The 25107-nt window shown below is 40.5% G+C and overlaps 1 protein-coding gene across 16 annotated transcripts; it reads right to left on the bottom strand.

Annotated features, from left to right (window-relative positions):
- Positions 1-915: 915 nt before the first annotated feature.
- Positions 916-24799, bottom strand: epb41l3b (erythrocyte membrane protein band 4.1-like 3b). Of its 16 annotated transcripts, none has more exons than XM_077723674.1 (25): positions 24555-24798; positions 19327-19517; positions 18791-18931; positions 18567-18671; positions 18456-18498; positions 18298-18373; positions 17969-18187; positions 16804-16891; positions 14806-14958; positions 14624-14721; positions 14368-14543; positions 13932-14122; positions 13085-13678; positions 11567-11623; positions 11051-11086; positions 9671-9859; positions 9394-9453; positions 7952-8425; positions 6847-6891; positions 6422-6490; positions 6186-6272; positions 6019-6117; positions 5514-5594; positions 5120-5235; positions 916-1618 (listed from the first exon to the last, which is right to left on the bottom strand). In XM_077723674.1, the coding sequence occupies exons 2-24, from the start codon at positions 19504-19506 to the stop codon at positions 5125-5127; spliced, it is 3372 nt and encodes a 1123-aa protein (XP_077579800.1). In that variant the 5' UTR covers positions 19507-19517; positions 24555-24798; the 3' UTR covers positions 916-1618; positions 5120-5124. The 16 variants fall into 16 exon arrangements, with proteins under 16 accessions (XP_077579800.1, XP_077579801.1, XP_077579802.1 ...); XM_077723675.1 differs by having other exon boundaries at positions 11567-11620; XM_077723676.1 differs by lacking the exon at positions 5120-5235 and having other exon boundaries at positions 24555-24799.
- Positions 24800-25107: the final 308 nt, after the last annotated feature.

Here is a 25107-nt window from a genome sequence, read left to right as displayed (position 1 = left end):
AGATTGTGTTTCAATGGTAATAAGGACGCTAAATGTAATTAGGTCATCAAAAAGTTTTTTAAATTTGAAATTCAAAACGAACAGAACTATTTTGCCTACCTCCCTAAAAACAAAAGTAATGGGATATACTATGGCATCTCAGCTGTAATTGGCCTGCTGTGTTATCTCTTTATTTATGCAAGTTTCAACAAGAATCAGCTAAAAGGACTAGAGTTCATCAAAAAAAAATCTCAAAATCGGTTTAGGATGACATACAAATAAAGAAAATTAGCAAAAACATTCTAAAATCGTATTGGACATTGAAAATAATGGGATTTGCTTAGTTTCAAGCATGGTTTCATGGAATTGTGTGCATATTTATGGCTGCCAGTGGAAGTATTTTTATTTCTTGGTGTAACTGCTTATAAAAGCAGTGTCATGGATTCTGAAGTATTTTGTATGGGCACACAGGATGGGTGTGGCTATCAACAAAAATCAAACAAGTGTGGATACCTTCAGGCATGTAGATTCAACAACTGCACCAGCAAGAGCAAGTTTACCAGGATCTGCGATATCTTTGCCAACAATCATCCAAAAGCACGCCATTCTCCGCCTGTTTCCGACTGACTCACCCCCGGCCGGGTCCGTAGCCTTGGAGGTCTCCTTATCCACAAGGGTTCACGGGGGGTGCCGGAACAACATGTCAAAATAGGGTATCATATTGAATTCAATGTAATGTCTATTATTTTCTGTTTGGACCAATGAGGAATGAATCATAGCAAGAAGGATTAAAACACCATAAAATGAATTTGTTAACGTTCAACTTGCTTTTTAAATGACATTAATACAAAATATTTAATTTCTGTCATTTAGTTCTTTAAAAAATGTTTTAGTTCAACAATAAGAGTGCGTCTACTGAAATGATCCATATCGCAGTCGTGCTTACGTTGAGATTTTATTACCAGGAGAGGAAAAAAACTGCAATTTAAAAGAAATACGTACACAAGGGCCACTTTTCTCACCCATAGGGAGTAAAACATACTTGGCAATGGAGACAGGTGGTAGTTTTTTTTTGAGTGGACGCTGAATAGCCTCGTGTCTTTGCCAACGTGCAAAAAAACCTGATATGATTGATAAAAAAAATACAGTTGGAGTACAAAACAAACAAAAAAATCAACAATGATTTAAAAAAAACAAAAAACAAAAACCAAGTGGCATACCTGACTGGAAATCCGACTATAGAAATGTTAAATAGTGCACGTGCTAACTGTATAAGCAGCCTCTGTCTGGAGTGATGGCTTTTACTTCATAAATTAATTTAAAAACAAAAAAGCTGGCTACAACAATTTACTCTCATAAAACGCTTTAAAGTCATAAGGCAGTGAAAGCAACTTGCTTTAATTATCATTACTGTGTTTTTTTATGTATATTTTTCTCAGGGATAATCTTGGAAGTGTTTGTGATATTAATAATAATAATAATAATGCCATATTGCGTCCTTTGCCGCATGCATTCCTTAATTTTTTGACTAAATTCTGCTGGCGACAAGCGGGCAAGATGGAGGAAGGAAGAGGTAAAGGAGAGGAACAATTTCAGGTCCCGCTGTCAAATGTGGAATTCTGGGATGTCGTAGTTACTCCTGAATGAGCAGAAGAAACAAAATGTCAGGGCAAAAACAAAAATGTCAGCCTACAGTCCTATGAACACAATAAAGCGTCTTGTTGTCAGTCTTCCCCCTTTTGCGCGCAGGTAAGGCACAAAATGGCCGCAACGGAGCTAATGGTTTCATGAGATTGCGCAATCAGATCATGAGATTATGCCTTGGCCACCATCTGGTGTGACATGTAAATAGTACTTACAACACAACTAGGTGGGAGAAATGCCTATCGGGTGTTAAAGCGCACGCCTTCTTCAAGTAGTATTTCCACAAAACTACATTTGACCATGGGAACCTCCACAACGTGTGTTGAATAACAACCCTGATGCAGCATTTTTTGAAGGATTTCTACGTAAAAGAAGCGATACATCTCATTATGTGGACTACCGTCTGATCACACAATGTCAACTTAATCCAGATATAGGCAAACTATGGCCCGCGGGCCACATACGGCCCACTAGGAGTTTTAATCCGGCCCGCCGGCATTGTCCAAATAATGTTTTTTTTCTTCCCCAAGGTGGCGCTGTCACACGGAAGCCAGTGTCAGTAGCTCTGTCCACTCTTTTGTTTTTGGTGTTTTACAGCCCCTCTATTTTTTTTTAAATGACATTTTAATATTTCTTAATACATTCCTTTACTTACTTTACTTTATACTTTAATGATGTGTGATGAGTATGTTAATACTTTAGTCCTTTTTTCTGTTGATGTTTCATATGTACTGTTAACGGATGCACTTTTTTATTTGTATCGTATCATGTGCTCACCCATCTGTCACATTTTTAAAGTTAATGTGGGCCCGCCCCCGGGCCCCAAAGTTTGCCCACCCCTGAATTAGTCATTGGGATTCATTTTTAGTCACTTAAATACATAACACATGGGCAGGTTTAGAATGAATACAATACAGTGGAACTGCGTAATTCAAAAGGCCAACATGGTCGAAAATATTGGAATTCAATTATTTGTAGTTTTTAAAGAATTCCATTGTAGTTGAAGATTTTTTTTGTAATATATTTTTTTATACGAGCGGAAAAACAATGTGAATGAATTAATTTTGCTTTAATTATGTACTACATCATGCGATCCGATAGAAAAGGGGCAGTCTGTGTTCGATTCCCTCTAACGGTGTTATTGTGCCATACGATTGGGTGGCAACCAATTTTAGGTCTCTTGGGTTTGCTGGGATAGGCTCCAGCACCCCCCTCTGACCTTAGTGTCAAAGTCAATGACCAACATTTACTCCAAATTTAATGATACCATTCCAGAAATTATACTTTAGCATCCTTGCTAGGTTCCACTGTATTTGGTTACGGGAATGTTAGCTAAAACATCTACTCAGCTTAGATAGCACACATGTGACTGAGGGGGTGCCGGGTGTGATGTCATCAAAACCAAATTTACATTTTAAGAGAGTAAGCCAAGGCAAGTTGGCTCAAAGTTGTTAAAAACAATTGAAAATATAGCATTTTCCGTTCCAGCACCCCCGTTGAAACTGTGTGAATCTCCAAGGAAATGTGCTGAGGAAATGTTCACCATAATGTTAGTTGCCGGGCTTGTGCTGAGTAGCAAACACTAGCCAATAAAGCACAAGGCAGTAGAAAGTACCAAAAAGGCAAACATTCCCATGTGGTGAGTCACAAATGCGCGTGCAAATCCGCTACATTCCCACAATGCATTTGGGTTTGACACTGTATTCTTGGCTTTCTGCACACAGCCCATAAAATAAGAGATTTGAAAAAAAAAACATGAGTTGGAGTGATTATGAGCTAGCTTAATTGCCAAAAATATGTACGAAGAAAGAGTCTATTTGCATGTAGTTTTTTTTCGTTTGTTTTTAAACCGATGGCCCATTCATTAAAAAAAAGTGCCGTCGTAAAGCAACCGTTTGACCGTTGCTGCCCTCATCACAAAAGAGTGCTCAAAGATTTGAGATAAGTGTTATCTTTTTAAGATAAGGGTTATCCCCCCCACCCCCCGTAGCTCAATTTTTATGTGGTGCACACGTGGCAATAATCAGGAGTCATTTGAGTATTTCTGCTTGATCACATTCAATAAAAGACTGCTTTATCAGATGCTTGAATAGACTACGTGATTAACGGTTGCCTTTTGAACTAGGAGGGTTGGCAGCTGTCGCTTTCCCCCTTCAAATGGATTAGAAAACACACTACAGTAATCCCTCGAATATCACGGGTAATGTAGAACGGACATGGGCGCGATAATAAAAAAAAAAAATCACAAAGTATTATGAATTTTTTTCTCCTCAGTGCTGAGGCTTTCTTAGTAGCAAGCGTGGATTTTCACATTTATGAACTTAAAAAAAAATACAAATTAAATAAGAAATATATATGTAATTATTAATTTAAAAAATATCTAAATATAAAGAATATATAAATATATCTAATTATAAATAAATAAAAATAATTCAAAAAATATATATAAATAACTAAATATATATACACAATTATAAATAAACATATCTCCATATAAATAAATATATCTCCATATAAATACATATATCTAAATGGAAATAAATACATCTAAATATAACTTTTTTCAATAGTAGAAAAAATAGTGAATTTGTGATAAGCGAAGACGCGATAATGGAGGGATTACTGTACTATTACTACTACTACTACTACTACTACTGACTAGCCAAACGTCTGACATGCCACAAACTTCCTCCTGTTCAAGTGTGTTACACAATGCAATTGCATGTTGTATTGCGTGCGGGAAGCGGATTTCCCTTCAAGGCAAAAGTTTAAAATCCAAATTGTCTTTTGACAGAATATTGTTGCGCGCAAGTTTCTGGGGCAGCGGGACGGACGCTAGCTGAAACACGCCCGCATGAGCTTCAGATCACATTCCATTGGCTTTCGACATGTTGGAGCAAGCCGGTCGAGCAGGTATTTAATCTCTGCGGGACTGCTGCTGGCTCTTTTGTCAGGCTACACAATACATGATACCAATTTTTTTTAAAAAGACTTAGTGAGGGGGTTTCCACCAATCTTCCCTCCCACAATTGCCGACTACTCTCGTCTTCTCTGCGCAGCAGCAATCATATGGCGCGCAGTAACTAAAATCCAAACGTTTCATTATTTTTTACACCTTTCCCCATGATGGCGCTATTTACATGGAAGCCAGTGGCAGTATCTCTGCCCACTCTTATGTTTTTCATGTTTTACATCATATTTTACATGAAAAATTAGAGGTAACATTGGTTTCCACCACATGAGAATGCCAGACGTATTAGTGGAAAAGGATTGTAAGACTTGTTGTTACACGTTTAGTCGGTAATATCCCAAATATGCCAACGTCCCCTGCTGACCTTCTGTCACCCTCCCAGCACAACACAATGCATTAGCATGGGAAAAAAAGTGAATAAAAGAGGGCGGTTATCGGATAAATGGGAGGAAAAAAGCGGGCATGCCAGAAGCAGGAGCAGGGCTGGACTGGACTGAACTGGACTGGATTGGTTGGCTGGCTTACCTGGGTCAGTCCTCTCCCTCATCTGGCGTGATCTCTGTCTCTTTATGTACCACTACTTTGGTCACTGACATGTCAGGATGCTGCTCTTTAGCCTCCTTTATGGCCTGAGCCAAAGCCTACATACGCACAGGCGCAGTGCCAAAAGAAAGGTATCAGGAGAGGGATAGAAAACGAGGGGGGGAGGGAAAGGAAAGGGATGGGAGGGGGAAGTTACGGTTATCCAGATTTGAGGAAACAAAATCATAAGTTAACAAAATCATTTCAGGCTGCATGCTTTGCCCCTTTTTGCATTGGAAGTGGCTGAGTTGGGGTTTCTTGAGGGACTTGGAAGAGGTTTTGATTAGTGCTCACGTGATGAAGCTGAGGGAAATGGAAGGAAAATGAAGGAAAATACCTCGTCGTGGTCGATGTCGGAGTCGCCCGTGATGACGATACGTTTCTCGATTCGTGTTTCGGAAACGCCTCCTTTTACGGTCTGACGGATGGAGAAAAAAAATGGTTTCGGTCATCATAAAAAACAGAAGGGAACCAGACAAACCACAAAGTGCTTCACAGTTTGAGGGAAAAAAATGCTCCCAAATCTGGTATGATAAAAATGATGAAAATCCAGTGGAGGGCCAAAACAAATTGCCCATGTTTGCTTGCAAATGGGTGTGAAATTTCAACACCCAAAAAATGCTGAGGCCACAATTTCTACATTCCACTCTGCCCTTTTTGAGTGGTACTCGGACGTTTGGTCGCCTAGGACGTTTGGTCGCCGAGGACATTTGGTCGCCGAGGACATTTGGTCGCCGAGGACATTTGGTCGCCTAGGACGTTTGGTCGCCTAGGACGTTTGGCCGCCCGGACCTTTGGTACAATTGACCTTCACTGGCGACTTTTGGTTCATGAAGCCTGACCTTTGTAATGTGTGTGGTGGTGGTGGTGCTGGTGGTTTCTGAGGTGATGGTCTGGGCGCTCAGCAACACGCCGGGGTCTGCGTCGCCATTTACGTCGCCCTGTTCACAAAGTATTGGATCATGTAGTTGAAAAGTAACCATTTTATGATGGTTCTATTTTCACGTACCACTCCCGATTCATATGTAATGGTCTTTGTCTCCGTATGGACTAGAGGCATTTCTTTGGGGCAGATCTTGTCATCATCGGTTTCTCCCTGTATAAAAGATAAATAAAAAATAAACACCATTTGAGTTCTAGGTGGCAACGAAGAACACGGCAAGTCTGAGTATTGATTTACATGGCAGCTTTTCTTTTTTTCCTATTAAGTATGCATATTTTGCCATCTTATGTGTGTGAACTCACCGGAGAAGTTTTCTGTATTCCGTCGGTCTCCACGGCAACAGGCGTCTTCTGCTCTGGGTCGGGTGAAATCTGCAAATAAGAATGATGATTGAAATGAGTGTGAATATTTTTGTATTAGGAACACACAAAAGTGGCAATGAATAGTTTTAAATTAAGTTGAATATTTTTTGGACCAAAAAATCCTTTGATTTGCCCATGACTTGCTGATTTGTTATAGTACTCAATTTAGTAATGGTAGCCAGTTTGGAGTGTTTTATCTCTAAAACTTACATTTCATTTCAATGTTTTCCAGTGTTTACTACATTTGTTTATTTTTCCACTCAATTTGATTCCATTATTCTTCGATGGAGATGAAATGCATTTTGATGACAACATTTTGGGTAAAAGTAAAATCCGCTTGTGAGCAACCATCAAAGTGTGGTCACCTTTTCGGAGGTCACCGAAGAAGAAGAAACACATCCCAAAGTCGACTGGTAGACGTAGGACACAAAGAGGAAAGACAGACAGACAGGATAGGACAGTGAGACGGTAGGACATGACAGAAATAGGGAAAAGATGGGGATCTTAGTTGGGGGCGGCGGAGCTATATTGTATGGAATACCACAGTCAAATTGGCATTGCTTTGTTTTTTTGGAGGTGGAGCCATACAATGTTTTCAGGGAGAGGAGTGGGATGAGGTGGGATGAAGTGGGAGGGAGGAAAAAGCTGCAGCCATGGCATCCAGCCAGGTGGAAACATCTAGTCCAAGGGTGGCCATTTTAGATAGAATATTTAGATTTTTTTTTTAAATGGATTAAAAGAACTAGATTAAAATCCCTGAATATTCAGTTTATTATAGATCTAAAACAATGTTTATTTTCTTTTTTAAAATATATTTTTAGATTTTACAAAGTCATTTTTGAACTAAAAACTGGAAACGAATTGATTAACAAAATGACAATTATTGATTTAAAAAGGGAGAAAATCAGGAAATGTAATATCCAACTATACTCCTCATTTGAATTTGATCCTAAAACAGAAAGTTGCCACTCATAATTGACTTTCCCGGGCCACACAAAATGAGGCGGCGGGCCAGATTTGGCCCTCGGCCCGCCACTTTGACACCTATGATCTAGTCAATTCAGGGATCTGCATCAAAGGGGCAATTTTGTGGGGGAAAAAAATCAAATCCTTTCTAGCAAGAAAAGACCACTTTTTTTCTAGAATAACATCAAAATATGATCATCCCTATATAAGAAAAGGATCATTAACTAACCATTTTAAAGGAACAGAGTTGTAAAAACATCAAAAGTCAATGAAAGTACTTTCCTTATCAGCTGCCAAGTAACGCAAAATCCGCCAACCCAAAACAAACCCGTCCGGCGTTGTCCAAAAACAAGCAGCAGAATGCGTATTTGTGTGTAAACAATGGCTGTTAAGGGACATGATAGCGAGTTAGCCATGCAGTTAGCCACTAAACTCTTATTATTAAATGTTATTGGCCGCTGGCGAAGGGATATAATAATAAGGGGATGCTTTTCATACAGTTACCACTGCTAAAGTCGCGCTCTCCGCGGGTATAACGGGTGCCACGTCGGATTTTGACTGCTCAAAAGTTTTGGTCATCTCCTCCGTCGGGGAACCCTCGGATTCTTCCACTCGGGTCACTTCCGACACCCACGAGGCCATGGCTTTCTTGGGGGAGGGGCTTTTGACCGTGTCATCCAGCAGGGCCTCCATCTTGGTCACGAGGAGGTGCCCCAACTCTTCTCTGGCCTGAGCCTCGGCCTCCTTCAGGATGATGAGCATGCCTCGCTTGTCGGTGATGGCTTGGGAAACTTCTTCTCTGACGGAGCCCGGACTCACTTGAGTCTTGGAAAAGTGGGAGTCGGGGCTTTTGTCTTCCGACGTGAAAACATCGTCGTCCGTAGCGGGCGACGGGCTAATCCCCGGAGGCCCCGAGGCCAACGCCACGTCGGCGAGGGTAATATCGGCGGCGCAATTCAGCAGATAGTATTCCGCCGCCTGGGAAGACACTGGGCTTATTGCAAATTGTATTCTTATCCATGACTTTTTGATAGAGCAGTTTTAAAGGGGAGCTAAAATCGACCCAGTGGTCTTAAATTTAATGAAGACACATTTTTCAGATGATTCCAACAGGAATCGAGAATAACGATCTACTTTTCTAAGGCTGGCTGAACCCGACCCAGTAAAGACTTTTGGGACATTTGCTACAGTTATTTGGCTAGAGTTTGAAAATTACTGAGTGTTCATTAAAGCAACCAAAGCACACATTGCCAATGAAAAAATGGATTAACTACATATCCAAAAGCACTACGATATTAAATGTATCGATTTACACTATTCATAGTTATGTTACATATTATGGACTTGAATTTTAACAAATTAAGCGCATCATTTTGGGCCTACCCAGATTTTAAAACCTTGCAACAGCTAAAATAAGCTAAACCAAGCTAAGCTAAAATGAGATAATCTAAACTAAAATAAGATGGGCTAAGATAAGATAAACTAAGCTAAGATACACTAAAATAAAATAAGCGAAGGAAAGTTAAACTAAGATAAGCTGAGCTAAGATAAGCTAAGATAAGCAAAAATAAGATAAACCAAGCTAAGCAAAACTAAGATAAAATAAGCTAAGATAAAATAAGCTAAGATAAAATAAGCTAAGATAAAATAAGCTAAGATGAGCTAAGCTAAGATAAACTAAGCTAGGATAAGAAAATTTCTATAAACAATTTAAGCATTCCACTTGAGAATGTAAATTAAAACTATCAAGATTGTCAAAACGTTGCCATTACCCCGAAAAGCATAGAGGAGATAACCACTAACGTTGAGATTTACACAAAGAAGAGAATAAAAGTCACATTGATAGCAAGTGAGAGGATAGTCGGGCCAGCGTTCCAGAAACACAATGCAAAAAAAAGTCTCATGCACGCCAATAAATCCCCCCCAAAAAAGTGTCAAAATCTCACCTGGGTCGTCACTATTGGCTCCACCTTTGCTTCACCATTGGTGGACTTTTCAACTTCTTCCTGCACAAAAATAAAAACAAGATTCAGAAATGTTGAATAGCAGACACAAATCCAGGAAAGTGGTCCATCACATCACAAGTCAAAGGTCAAGACATTATCAGGAAATAAGACCCCCATAAAAAAAAAAAAATGTGATAAAACTAATATGCGTACATCACATTTTTTTGTACTCATTGAAACAGACTTGTTGCTTTTTACATCGTGAACCCATGCTTACATCCTGCAGGTGGTCCAGAGGTTCTATCATGGGCGGCTCGTCCCCCCGGGACGAACGCACGGGGGACGAGGACAGTCTCTGGTCCCATTCGCTCAGGCCAGGGACCATGGTGTCTGACTCCAGGAAGGAGCGCTTCAATTCACTGATGTTGCATTGGTGCTTAACCATCTCAGTGGGGGGTTCGGTGTCCTACAATGTAGGCCACGTCAATAAATATATTAAAAAATATATATACACTGTAGAAGAGGGATGCCATGCTTCACAGATGCAATATTATCTTGAAAACTTAGAATTAAGCAAATGCAGGGATGGAAAAAATGCAAAAAAATGTTTAAAAAATATGGTGATTGATAATGGAAGTTGTAATGATACAAAAATAAACTTATATTTCAAGAATATTTTTGGAAATGGAAAATGCTTTAATAAATGTACAAGAAAATAGGTTTTTTTTTTTGTTTTAAAAAAATATTTGAAAAAAACTAAATGTGAATTGGGAATAAAGTATATATTTTTAAAGTTAAACATTAGGAGCCTAAAGTCAGAATTCTATGAACAATGCTATTAAGGAATTTTGAGATTCTTCATAAAAATTAACAAAATCGTGTATTCCATTATGTCCATGATAACAAGACCTAAAAATGACGTTTTTTGGTTTGCATCAGAACCTAATTTCCATCTTTTAGTCTTTTTTGTGCATATTTAGAACCATATTAGTGAATTAGGACTCCCTTACCAAACTTATCACACCATACAAAAGTGTCTAACTTATTTCAACCGAGCTTCCCTCTAAAAATATAACTCGTGCAGTTAGTCAGATAAAACAAGCATTAGCCTCCCAAATCCCATAACCGTTCTAAGGAGATTAAAAAATGGCATTTTTTCCCTTTCATTCATCACACTAGCAACGAGTAACTTGAGATGCTTCAATGCAGAAACCCAAAGCACCGCACACACACACACAACAGTGCTAAATCAGTACTGTTAGCACGATCTCCATTTTCTTACCAACCTCCAGCATCAGATTACTGTGCTTGACAAACACATTCTCTCCCTTTACTCGTCTAATGACACTACACTGCAGTGGAGAAACAAACAAGAGACATTTCAAAGCTTGTGAATGTCTGCAAACTAAAAAAAACTAGTAAAAAATCAACTCAGTCTCGTGCCCGGACGTTTTGGTCGCCCGGACATTTGGTCGCCCGGGACGTTTGGTCACCCGGACGTTTGGCCGCCCGGACGTTTGGTCTTTCATTTACCCAAAAAAACTAATCACTTGGATGACAAAAAAAGGGAAATGGTGAAATAAGGGGAGTGAAGTCTGGGGGCGTGGTGGCAGCAAGCAGTATGCAAATAAATGCTTGACTCGACGACGTAGGGTACCTGAGTGCGCAATTCTGAGTCTTCGTCCATGTCAGACTGATGGCGAGGTGAGAAATTGTGCAGAAAGAATTGGAGTGGTAAATGCGGGGGTCAAGGAGTGGATCATGAGGACCAATTGAGAAATGTGGAATGTGGAAATGTGAAAGGACGGGAAGAAAAATCTGTCAGTGTCAGTAGAAAAAAAACAAACTGTGTAGTGTCATAAAAAGTCACAAATACTTGACAAGCCCTCCCTCCAAAATTCCCATTTCCAATCTATACTCTTCATTTGAATTTGCTCCTAAAAACAAAAAGTCGGCACTCAATTGACTTTCCCGGGCCACATAAATTGATGCAACGGGCCAAATATGGCCCCCGGGCCGCCACTTTGACACCCGTACTTTGAAAATATGCCTGCTAAATTAGCCTATGCAAAAAAAAGACCAGAATAAAAACTTGTACAGCATCGACAGAATTTTTTTTTTTACTAGCCGATAACGAGAAAGATTGCAGCGTCACCCCCGCGCACATACAAACCTCGGTGGCTGTTATATCTCCGTCAAAGGCAAAGTCAGTATGTTCGCTGTCGGTCTGCTTTGTCAAAGGCACGGAAAGCATTCCAAAAAGGATAAGAAGAAGAAGAAGAAATACAAACAAAACAATATCCCAACTTTGTAAGAAAAAAACTCGTCAACATCACTTTCGAACGACAAGATGGACGAAAAAATGGAAATGCACGCTTTGTTTTATCGAGTCGGACAACAAGCGCTTGAAATACCATAAGCAAAACAAACAGAGAAAGGAAAATGAAAGCAAAATAGTAGCAGGCAAAGAAAGGGGATAAAGTAGCAAGCATAAGTTCAAGCCTGAAGTCAGTCATTTTTTTTTTTGGTAGGCTGAATTTTTGAGGCTTGAATTTCATGCATATTTGTCATAGACGACGAGTCTGCATGACATCACAGAGCTCAAGTAAGGTTTGCTCATATTCCGGCTGAAGGGATTAGCATTGTAATGCGGAGTCAAGCTTAATCAAAAAGTGTTTTCATGCAGTAGTCTCCACCACTCAGAGGACAATGACGACAAAAAAAGACAAGTTAGGCGGAAAGCGCAGTGTTTCCATGGGATTTAGTTGGGGATTACAAACTGAATACAGGACACTTAAAGGGGACATATTATGGGAAAAGTCACTTTCAATTGCGTCTGCCCAGCAAGTATGAAATGACCAAGTCTGAAGGCCAGACCAATAGATTTGGGGTTGGGATTTACACTACACTGCCATGTGGGGGGGCTTCAGTTAGATTTTAAGGGTGCTTAGACTTTTGGTGACAGAGAGTTTACTGTTGAAACCAGCTCTCAAAATTATATTCATGAGTTTAATATGTTTAATATCCAAGTACTGTTTAATATCTAAGTACTGTTTAATATCTAAGTACTTTTTAATATAGAAGTACTGTTTAACATAGAAGTACTGTTTAATATTGAAGTACTGTTGAATATCTAAGTACTGTTGAATATCTAAGTACTGTTGAATATCTAAGTACTGTTGAATATCTAACTACTGTTTAATATCTAAGTACTGTTTAATATCTAAGTACTGTTGAAACCAGCTCCAAAAATTATATTCATGAGATTTTAATATCTAAAAATCGACTGATTTTAACAGTACTTAGATATTAAACTCTCTCTCATGAACATAATTTTGAGAAACTTTCTGTCACCATTTGACCAGCGACCAAAAGAACGGCGACCAACCGTCCGAGCACCGTGAAATCAACTTGGCAATTGTTCCATATTGGTAAGAAATGCATAATATGTCTCCTTTAAACTGAAAACAAATGGAAATGTGCGGGGTGTGGTCTGTCTAACCCTGTGGTTGACTTTGCCACTCCAAAACATAAAAATGATGACGTCTCTGCATGAAGATGAGAGATGAAAGAGTTTGAGAGGATCTGAAAGTAGGACAGACACTGGGGACGACGAGACAAGTCTCCAGGTCCCGCGGGCTCTGGACTGGCGAGAGAGCGCCGTGAAATGGCTTTAAGGCTTTACACACACCTCTTCCTCTGAACTGTCATGGTCATGGTAGCCCTGGGCTATGCAGGTAGTCAGCGAGGCCGCCTTGGGCTCCAGGTAGCACAGGCACAGCGCCAGAGGGAAAGACAGAGTCAGGGCGTAGGGCACCGAGAAGGAGGTCGACAGCAGGAAGAAGAAGATGAACAGGAAGCAGGGGATCAGCGACGGCGACTTGATGGCCACCAGATTCTGGGCGCACTCCGGCAGGAAGCGCATCTCCGACAAGTCGGGGAAACTCAGGTAGCCGTCCTCGTCCAGGATGGCCGACATGTCGGGTAAGTGGAGGGAGAAAGAGAAGAGCGTGCCGCCGCCGCCATTGCCTGGAACGCCGTTTTGCTCCAGTCGTCGTTTTCGGGCCGATAGCAATAGCGCCCGTTCCGCCAGCAGGGCGGCCCGGCGCTCCGAGCGAGCACGTTGGCGCAGGCGGCCGGCGCCGTCCTTGACCGGGCTGACGGAAGAAGCTCGTTTGCGGGCGTCGTCCTTACGGCGCCGGCGGATTTTGGTCGATGAAACGGGGGATGAGGGGAGGGATAGTTCGGAGCCCAGGGGGCTAGCGGTGAACGCACGCGGGGGGCGCTTGAATGGAGGGAGACGGTGGGTGCGTACGTGTGTATTTGTGTGGCGATGAGAAAAGGTGGCCAAAATGCATGAGCATACACAAGTGTGTGGGTTTCAAAGGAAAGGACAAGAAGAAAAGGGGGAGGAGCAAATTAGTAAAGCACACAGAGAAGATGGAAAGCACGCTCTAAAGCTAAAAAAGCCGAGTGGGATATTTTCGTCGTCAGCCACGAGAGTCAAAAGGACTTTAGAAATACTCCAGCTTGGTTACCTTTGCTTCTTGTCTGAGCGTCGGCGAGGTGGCGGCGACCGTTTCCGTCGCGTCCGCGTGAGCGTCCTCAAGCTCCGCCTTCTCTTCTTCGCACTTTTTCTCGGTGGTTACCGTGGTGATGATGCCGCCTCTGGAGTGGGCGGCTCCGTCGTTGTCCTTCATCAGGGTGTCGTGGTTCTCCGTGATGGGCGCTGAGAGGTGGCGAGGTCAAAAAAAAAAAATGGATGAGCTTAAAAAGTATATGTATATGTATAATATTATTTCTATATTTATTCATGTATTTATTTATTAACTTACTTATTACCCATCGATTTATATCTAAAATGTCTTTTTCTGTGTCTGTATTCTCACCCTCTTGCTACTGTGACAACCAAATTTCCCCAACAGGGTAACAGGGTGGACAAAAATATGATTTACCATAAATGACCTTACTTACCACCATCCAAGCTGCGTGACATATTGTAACGTTTGCTGGCGGAGCGCTCAAAAAGGGGCGCGGGCCGAATAATCTGCGAGCTAGCTCTGCGGGTTTGAGCCTGCGTCCTCCCACTGTAACGGAACTTGGAGCCCAGGGTCAGGAACTTCTTTGGTGGCGCTTCGGGGGACACCAGCCTGTCAAAGGTTACACAAAAAATGTTTAAAAAAAAGTTTGGCTTCATTTCAATTGACTTTTAATGTTTTTTAAGCCTAACCTGAAGAAAGTATGGTGTTCCACGCAGACCTTCCACAGTCGTTTGGCGGCACGGTGGTTGGGTAGCTTGAATCCGATGGTACTTTCAAACTGTTCAAACTTGAGAAAAATGATTCAAAACTTTAACCACACAAAAAAACAGCACTAAATCTGATATTTTAGTATTACAAAAAAGTCATTTACCTCGCCGGGGCGGATTTTAATGTAGAAATTGTTTCTCTTGTAGGAGATCTTGAGGATTTTAGGCCAAGCAAAGCGGTTGATACGCAACCTGTCTCTATAGATGAGAAGACCACTGGCGCACACCCCCAACATGATTTCCACACCCTCCGAGTCCTGAGAACAAACATGGCGAGAGACAGATGATAAAAGTGTACATGGCGCCCACGTGGTGCGGGAAAGCGCCGACTCTTATCGGGGTGAAGCAGGCAGGTGGCGAATGGCGAGTTGGAGTCAAGCAAAATGTTCCGCCATCTCAATGCGTATAGGTTTGGAGAGGCGCTTAAGCGGGAATGGGAGCTCTCAGATGGAAGCAATTTGCCAGTGGAGAGCCAATCAAGAAGCAGGGTGTCTTGAAAAGTGGCTTCAACCACATGCACGTGTGGAGACTGCACTACAGTACAGTCGACACTAGGGGTGTCAGACTCGGTTGATTTCACATGGGCCAGAGGACCCATTTTAGATGGAATATTTAGATTTTTTTGTAATAAATGGATTAAAAGCCCTGAATATCCAGCTTTTTTACAGATCTAAAACAATTATTTGAGGTTTTTTAAATATATTTTTAGATTTTACAAAATTATTTCTGAACTAAAAACACAAAAAATGGATTAAAACATGACAATTATTGATTTAAAAGGGGTAAAAAAAATCAGGAAATTTAATATACACCGGACAATTTTAGATATATTTAGATTTTTTTTTAATAAACGGATTAAAAGAACTGGATAAACATCCTTGATTATTCAGTTTTTTTATAGATCTAAAACAATGTTTATTTTAGCTATTTTAAAATATATTTGTAGATTTTACAAAATGATTTTTGAACTAAAAACTCATAAAAACTGATTAAAAATGACAATTATTGATTTAAAAGGGGGAACATCAGGAAATGTAATATACATCTATACTCTCCATTTTAATTTGATCCTAAAACAGAAAGTCAGCACTCATCATTAACATTCCCGGGCCACACAAAATGATGCGGCGGGCCAAATTTGGCCCGCGGGCCTCCACTTTGACACCCGTGGTCTACACAATAAGCAGCCGCTTACCTCCCCCTCAGTGCGAGGCGAGCCTTGATAGAGACGCCCAACCAACTTTGCATTTGGTGAAAGAGGAGACAAAAAAGGGATTTGGGTCCGATACCATGAATGACTACTTATCATTTATCAATAGGATAATTAATACTGTACTGGGCAGCTAGCAGGGTAGTTTGATGGGCGTTGTTGTGGTTGTCAAGGCAACCATATCAGATACAAATTCCCAAATGCAATCTGTTACTGGTTTGCACTTTGGACTGTTGATAACATGTGCATGTTTGTGTCAAATTGAGCAAACGTGACTAATGGAGTTGATTTAAAGATGTCAACTGGTGTCCTTGGCAAGTTAAAAAAAAGTCATAAAAATGAGTTAGCATGTTTTAGCATCGCTGATGGTGAAATGGAGGCATGTGGGATGGATTCATGTCTAGTTGTTTAAAACATCAGGGGTAGGGAACCTATGGCTCAGAAGCCACATCTGGCTCTTTGGATTAGTGCATCTGGCTCTTTGCTAACCTGGGAGCTAAAATATGGAAATTGCTAGTGACAGAATTGAGATATTACATCTAGAACTGCTTTAATGTTCAATTTTTTTGGGGCAGTTGACTCTTCTGGAATGAATCCTCATTGATTGGCAACAGAATCTTTTTTTTAAATATATATATTTTTTCCACTTAAAAAGTGACGAAATTACAAAAAAAATTGAAAAGGCACTTGTTTACATGTATGTATTTTGACTTTTAAATTCGTAGTATGGCTTACATAGAATAACATTGAAAAATATGAATTATTTGCGGATTTCTTTGTCAAAAAAAGGTTCCTGACCCCTGTTTTAAATGATAGAAATCCTTTTAGGACAGAGAATGACCTTCAAAATGAGTCAGGAAGCAAGAAATATATGAAAATAATGTTTAATTACCTTGGCATGGTGCAAATCCACCCCATACATGGATAACTTCTTTGCATTTTCCAAGAAATGTATTTCAGCTTCGGCCGGCGTCATCCCCCTGATTGGGTGACAACACACCACATGAGGTACATTGAAGCACTGTGAAAAGGAGACAACACTACAAAATTGAATCCTTTTCAACAGAAAGCACAGCCAATTTAGTTAAAAGTACAAAAAAAACTGCAAAATGAATCCATTTGAACAAACGCAGCATAACACTGCAGCTCAACTGCATCAAATGACTCACAAATTGTTGCAATGCAGAGGGAATATGACTCTTAATACACACAGCAAATGAAGGGGAGCAAAAAAAATCAATTTGCCCTTCCAAGCAGTGACAGAAAATGCAAAAAAAATAAATAAATGGCATTGCCTTAAAATGTTCCAGTAGCTATTACATTCCATAGCAATAAGCTAGCTATTACTGCATTTCATCATCCAGTGGCAGGGAGCATTTATTTATGCTAGCTATTGACAGTGTTAGAGGCAATTGGTTTTAATAAAAAAAATGCCTTGGGAGAGTATTCATAAAAGTGCATTATCAAATAAAATGGCAAACAGAGACTTCTACTTGAGGTGTGCATTTCTTCAAGTGAGCCACTAGTTTTTCACAAATTTTCCAGGTCCGCATACAGAATAATCTTGCTAATTATATGAGTCGTTTATTATGAGAAAATAAGCATTGTTCAATTCAATTCGGAAAAAAATGTCGACCAACTCCAATAATTTTTTTTTTAGCAGATCTCAGATGGTTTAGGACCTGAGGGGTAGGGAACCTATGGCTCAGGAGCCATAAGAGGCTCTCTTGATGGGTGTATATGGCTCTTTTATTTTTAAAATCATATTTTTTCTTCATTAGACTGACTCTCATTGATTAGCAACAGTGAAATAATGTTCTCAAAAGAATTTAGACTTATTTTTTTACTTTCAAAGGGGTGAAATCGAATAATAAATGCTCATATTTTCATGTATTTTTACTTTAATAATTCTGAATATGTCTCTATTGAACTCGATTGTAAACCTCAACATTACCAATGGCCAGTGTGCTAATCAATCGATAAAAAACAAACAAAAAAATCCACTATCCATTGACATAAGCACCCTTAAAAAAAATGACTAAGCTAAAACCACGTACTTGTAGCTCTTGTGGAGCTCCATGACCTTCTCCTCCAGTTCTTTGGTCTGGTTTGGTGCGAAGCGCAGCTCGCTAATGTAGTCGCTACCTAGCTCATCCGGGTCGTAGTCGCCCAACTCGGACTGCACCGTGTACGAGCCCAGAACGGTGTGGGTGGCAAAAGAACAGGGGAGGCGTCCCGAAACCACATCATCTCGAAGTTGCAGGCACAGGTAATACCTACAAAGACGGAGGAAAATGGTTTTTTAGTCCGGGCGACCAATTGTCCGGGCGACCAATTGTCCGGGCGACCAAACGTCCCGGCGACCAAACGTCCGAGCACCACTCACCTTGTGATATCTTCTGTGAGTTGGGAGGGATCTGGAGGGTAAAACTTGACATTGAATGCAAAGTTCCAGGAGCCACCTGAAGGGGAAAAAGACATTTAAAAAAATCAACCATTACAGCAGCATTTAGTGACTTTGAGAGTAAACAATAAGCCACATACTTCGGATCTGCTTTTTAAGGTCCTTGGTCGGATCCAGCCAATTCTGCCAAAGACAAAGGACAAATATTTGTTCTGCTTTATTCTATCCTTCATTGTTAACGGTATTCTTACCTTCTGTTTTTCCACATCTCTGTAGGTAATGCCAAAGTAGTCCTTTTCCAACAGGTTGAGGTGATCACACACTTTATCCAGGAGAACCTGGCCCTTAACTCGTTTCTGTCAAAAAAAACAACAAAATCAACTCTTTAGGACTCAAAAAATGACTATATTCGACCTATGGAAATCTCCCTTTGAATTGGAGATAATACAAAGATAGGGCATAAAAATGAACTGACCTCCACATTGACGGTGTAGTCGGAGCCATCTGGTAGCGTCACCTTACACTGCATGATCTTGACCTTCTTCACTCCTTTTAAAGGAGACCTGGAGAGACGACTGGAAGATGACTGCTGGGACTCTTGATCTTCTTGTGTTTCCTGACACGGAAAGATCAGAATTCAAAGTTCCATGAAACCTTTCACACTTTCCATCATATTTGGTAAAAAAAACCAAACTTCTTGCCCAGCTTCCACTTCCAATTTTCCAGGTTTTAAGCAAACAGTTCGGGCGTTTGTGTTTTTTTAATATCTGACAGTGGTGGTTTTTCGTTTTTGGTTTTCTGTTTTTTTCCATATATCAGGCGCACTGGATTATAAGGTACACTGTCTATTTTGCAGAAAATTTCAGACTTTTAAGTGCGCCTTATAGTCATGAAAATACGGTATTCTTCCTCTGCATCATAATGACCACCAACCATGGACACAAAGGAACAATTGACTGAGGCCGTAATGTCTTTCCTCAAACCCGATATGACACGATTGGCTGCTCTGACCTGTTCTTTCCTGGCCGGCGTGCTGTGTCCCACGGCGGCCGGTAACTCCTCGGGCTGCTCGTGAAGCGAGGAGGTGGGTTCAGCAGCTTTCTGGGTCTCCTTGGGTGTCTCTGTGGCCTCTTCTTGCTGCTGTTGTTGTTGTTGCTTGGCCTCAGACTCGGAGCCTGATTCGGTTGTCATGGTGAATTAAACTGGAGGGGAAGTTGAAAGAAGGAAAGAGGAGGAGGAAGAGGAGGAGGGCAAAGAGGAAACAAACGCAGATGAATCAGCTGACCACTTAGGAAATAGAAAAAAACACCAATGCAGTCTCCTAAATCGTTGGGTCTCCAAGCAATTCCACAAAGGGTGAAAGATTTTATTCCAAGTAAGCAAACAAGACGATGGGTGACCCCTGTTAACCTTCACCAATTTGGTAGTCAGGTGATACTTGTTTTTTTATTGAAGAAAGCTCATTGGTTAAACTGGTTGACCTGGATCAGTTGGAACAAAAAAAAAAAACAGGACCCATGGTAGCTGTTGAGGAAGAGCTTGGAGGCCACTGATTTAGATTGATAAAAACAGATTTAAAAAAAAAATTGAGATTTTGGCAAGGGTAGTAGCTTTTAACTCATATTTCTTGTTTTGGTTGCTATTGCCAAAATGTTGGGGAACAAAAAGGACTTTGATATATTCTGTTCTCCACTTGAGTCTATTGTTTTTTTTTTCGTTTTTGGAAAGGTATGATTGCATTGGTGTCAAAGTGGCGGCCCGGGGGCCAAATCTGGTCCGCCGCATCATTTTGTGTGGCCCCTGAAAGTCAATCCTGAGTGCCGATTTTCAGTTTTAGGATCAAATTAAAATGAAGAATATAGATATGTATTAAATTTTTTTCCCTTTTAAATCAATAATTGTCATTTTTGTAATCATTTTCTTCAGTTTTTAGTTAAAAAATCATTATGTAAAATCTATCTAATCTAATATATTAAAAAAAAGCTAAAATAAACATTGTTTTAGATTTATAAAAAACGGAATATTCAGGGCTTTGAATTAGCTTGATGAATAAAACCAAGCTAATATTGACATTTTTTTATAAATGAATACGTAAAACTAAATACACAAAACGCCTGATTTATATATCATATACTTATTCAAGTTGGAGACTGATATACAAGGTTCTCCCATTACTCAATACCATTAGCTTATGACGAAATGTTGAGTTACAGTGGCTAGCTGGAGTCCAAGGACCCATTACATCCCATAGGTCGTAATTGGCCTAGTGGGAGGAATTATAAGAGCATGTTTTGCCAAACAACGATGACAGCTTGTATTTGGTGCAATGGCTCCCAAATGGTGGTAACTATCTGGAGGCTAAGTTTAAGCCATCATTTGGGTATTTGTGGGTAGTATCTGTTGCTGCAGGCTAGATAGCAATGGTGGTGGATGAATGCCATTCTGCAGCCCCCCCAATGTCCCCCTCCCTTCTGATCTATAAATAGGACACTGTTTATTCCGTGGTAGAGAGGACGTCGGGACACCGGCTCAACAAAGACTGCATTTTGTTCCGAAGTCTTCCTTGACAAATTCTTTGCAGCAATTGGATGATAACACTAAAAAAATAAGGATACAAACCTTAAAGGAAACAGAACTAAGAGGACTCTACTACTTTTGACAATAATAACACTAGCATATGTTTTACTGCTATGGACATACAATCTTTGCATTCCAGGCTCAGAGGTCTTACATAATCTGCACCAAAATTCAAGGATAGGTGATACTACTGTATCATATATGTTATATACACAGAAAAAAAATCTTGGTTCAAAGCTATTTTCCTGAAAAATTTTGCGAATTGTCACAAACGCGTCATTAGGGTAAGATAAACTACATCACCAGATAATGACAATAGAATTGCTACTGTATTGTGATACAAACCAATCAATAGATATTTCTCGACACGTCTGGGCGACCAAACGTCCGGGCGACCAAACGTCCCAGCGACCAAACGCCCAGTGCATGTCCATTTAAGTCAATGTCAACAACAACAACAAAATGGAATGTGCAGCACTAAATTAGCCATCATTTAAAAGCAGCATTAAATCTGACCTGACCATGTCGGAGGCGTTTATAGCATTTCTAAAATTGTTCTCGCCAAGTAAGAATTTCTTGGGTACAGATCGGGTTTCTTTGAAATACCGTACGAGTTTGAAAGTAGTAAAACGTGGATGACGACATATACTTGACCATTTTCTTGATAAAACTAGCCATACAGCTAAAGTTTGCCTTCAAGGAACTATGGGGAAAAAAGTGGGAAGGTCAGCAGTCAGCACTATAGAAATGGTGGAAATAATACATTTAGTCAGTGGTGACAGGCTCTCCTCACAGGGGCAATAGAACCAAGCACACAAGTTGTCTTGTGTGTGGAACGCTTGGGCATAATGTGTAAAAAGAAAGACATTGACTATTGGCTATTTTGAAGAAGTATAAAGAGAGGAAGGCGATCCAATTCAATCATGACAAAAGCCAATGCAGTTCATACTTTGACAAGGAAGGCACTTTCAGAGATTGCTTGCTTGCTTGCTTTAAAAAGGCAACAATATGTTGAGATAAGGGATGGCACATTATTTGATTTCATTGGGCGTAATGGATTGGCTGGAAACTGGGAGTGATGACTTCCATGATGGAGGAAGAAAGCAAGAAATGGCACTTCAAAGTTTTAGATTAAAATGATGTTTAAAATGGCAATGAGGCAATAAACAAAGCCACACCCAAAACATCCAATCGTACACCCACTTGGAAACAAATCATCACCAGGGAACCATTAAATCTTGCCAAAATAATCCCAGAGAAACTGATCCGCAAAGGCATAGGTTTCAAAGTGGCGGCCCGGGGGCCATATCTGGCCCGCCACGTCATTTTGTGCGGCCCGAAAAAGAGTGCCGACTTTCTGTTTTAGAAACAAATTAAAATGAAGAGTATAGATGAATATTAGATTTCCTGATTTTAACCCATTTAAATCAATAATTGTCATTTTTCAATCCATTTTTCTGCGTTTTTAGTTCAAAAATCATTTTGTATAATCTAAAAATATATTTTAAAAAAGCTCAAATAGACATTGTTTTAGATCTATAAAAATGGAATATTCAGGGCTTTTAATCCATTTATAAAATTCAATAATTTTCATTTTTAATGCATTTTTTTCAGTTTTTAGTTCAAAAATAATTTTGTAAAATCTAAAAATATATCAAAAAAAGTTACAATTAACATTGTTCAAGATGTTTCAAAAAATTGAATATTCAGGGCTTTTAATCCAGTTCTTTAAATCCATTTCTAAAGAATATCATTGCCTATATAGTAAGAGTGTCACTGAGCATCATGACATAGCTGTAGGATGGATCTCAATTTGAAAAGGTCCATTTGCGATCCCGCAAAAGATCCCGTCTAGCCATCTGTACAAAACAGCTGGGCCTCCGATCCACTACACTGGCTGGCCGGGACCCCCCGAGGCGTATGGAGGTTACATTGGCGCCATTTTTTCTGACACAACACTATGGCCATATGCTAAAAACTCGCCCTTCCCAACACGGGCTTGCCGCCAGCTGCCGTGCACCATTCCAGCCGCTGTAACAAGAAACCATGTTGCAGGTCTGGACTTTTGGAGGGAGAGCTTCCAGATCCCCAAAGTGCTTTTAAGTGGTCTGAATTGGAAACAGGAGGGCAACGCCATTGATTTGCTTAGCCCAAAACAACCCGTTTTCTTGTCTCTCTTGATGAGATTATGAGCCAATCCATTCACTGATGTTTATTCATTCATTTCCAACACTGCTTAGCCTTGTCAAAAGTGGCGGGGTGCTGGAGATTATCCCAACTGACGTCAAGCCAAAAGGCAGACGCAAGATATGATAGATATAAAAAAGTGCATCCGTTAACAGTACATATGAAACATAAACGGACAAAAAGGACTAAAGTATTAACATACTCATCATTAGAGTAAAAAGTATAAAGTACAAAGTAAGTAAAAAGTAATGTATTAAGAAATATTAAAATGTAATTTAAAAAAAAAAAGATAGAAGGGCTGTATGTGCCACTCTAAATTGCCCCTAGTTGTTGTCTAATTGCAAGTTTGAATGGCTGTCCATCTTCTCTTGCCCTGTGATTGGTTGGCTACCCATATAGGGTATCAGATGGGATGGGCTCTAGCACCCCCGCGACCCTAATGAAGATAAGGCGGTTCAGAAGATGAAACTGCCATCATACATGAATTAATTGTACACATTTTCCACAAGCATATGTGACTTAACAGTGGGCCAGATTTGCAGGGACATCTACCCAAAAAATGCTGAATCAAACTGAATGAAACCTCACTGGCCTGTCACGAGTACACTTCAGCACAATAATTCTTGTTTCTACTGCAGCTGCTGGGATCGGCTCCAGCATCCCCCCCACCCCGTAAGGCTAGGCGGCTAAAAAAAAAGAATGTATAACCAGATCGATGCAACTTTTGAAAATTGCAATCAACCCACTCAAACTCAAGTTTTTGCCTACAACTCTTGAAAACTTTAACAAAAAAACTAAGTCAGTAACTTATTGAATAGTGATTGGTCCATCAATCAAAGACACAAACACATCAAAAAATGACAAAAGGCATCGACAAAGACATCCAGAAATCCACTCATTATACAAATGAAGGAACAATAAGGCCTACAATGTTGAACAACAACAGGCCAGTGTGGCTCTCAGAAGACAGTTTGTTCTGGGACTGGGATTCGAACTACTGGAGGGGATGCAAGGATGCAAAAAAAGGGGCCACGCCAAGTGAGTGTCACCCTGACCACGCCTACCCGCAGTGCAGATCAAAAACAGCCCCATAATGTGTCCCGTCCCGGCGGTCGTGGCCGCCGATAACCTTCCAAATTCCAAGCCTACTCGCTAGCCCGACGTGGGCCGGCCCACAACCGGGGGCGTCATTCTAAAGCTCCAGAGTTGTTTTCCTTTCGCCCAGTAGATCGTCATCAAGCTAGCTCACCTTTTAAGTAGCCCAAGTCTGATAGCTAAGTAGCTTTAGCATCGAGGGTAACGTTTCCGTGCAAAATAAGCCGAATCTGGACGCTGATTTTCGGGTATAAACATCACAGTTTGTCACCTACGTACGATCGCGACCCAGAAAGCGGCGCCTATGACGTTGAGGTTGAATTGTCTTCCATTTATAACGACGATGTGTAGAAAAAGGTGACAAAAATGTTGTCATTTACCAGAAGGGAAGACGTTCCTCGCCGGCCTGGTTACGCGAGTTGAAGACGCCGTGCGTGGGCTTGGGTTCCCCGACACAACTGCCGCGTTTGCCCGGTTCATGCGTTCACCCTCCGCCCCTTCGCTGTGCTTCCGAGAGGAGAATTGTGGGAAATCGGAGCCCATTCTCGGTATACTCACGCACACACGTGCGCGAAATCACGCGTCTGCTCTCGCGCACGTGCACGCGCAGCCAATTCATGGGTCGTAGGGTAAATGATACAAATCAGTGACGTCACCAAAGGTAGCCCTTTCTATTTGGAGGTGCGTTCAATGGATGCATTAAAAACATGAACATTTACTACTCATGACTTATGTAATGGTAATCGGGTTATTTTCATGTACTTTGTCTTTGAAATGGTGACATTTCAAATGTGACGTTTTGGAGGTATTGGGACGTTTTCCTCCATTCATTCAATGTATATTGATTTATTGGTGACATTTACCTCTTGTTTAAATCCATTCATTCAATGTATATTGATTTATTGGTGACATTTCCTATTGTTAAAATGCATC

The sequence above is a fragment of the Stigmatopora nigra genome, chromosome 9 (genome assembly GCF_051989575.1).
Source record: "Stigmatopora nigra isolate UIUO_SnigA chromosome 9, RoL_Snig_1.1, whole genome shotgun sequence".
Lineage (NCBI taxonomy): Eukaryota > Metazoa > Chordata > Actinopteri > Syngnathiformes > Syngnathidae > Stigmatopora > Stigmatopora nigra.
This window is presented reverse-complemented; position numbering and strand designations above follow the sequence as displayed.

Bases quoted from the DNA above. Each gene is read 5' to 3' on its own strand.
- epb41l3b (XM_077723674.1), bottom strand. From the start codon at position 19,506: ATGACAACCGAATCAGGCTCCGAGTCTGAGGCCAAGCAACAACAACAA. The intron at 18,188-18,297 runs GTGAGTGGTGCT...CCGTCTTTGTAG, and splicing joins CTCACAGAAGATATCACAAG to GTATTACCTGTGCCTGCAAC. The intron at 16,892-17,968 runs GTACGTGGTTTT...TCACCCAATCAG, and splicing joins GAGCTCCACAAGAGCTACAA to GGGGATGACGCCGGCCGAAG.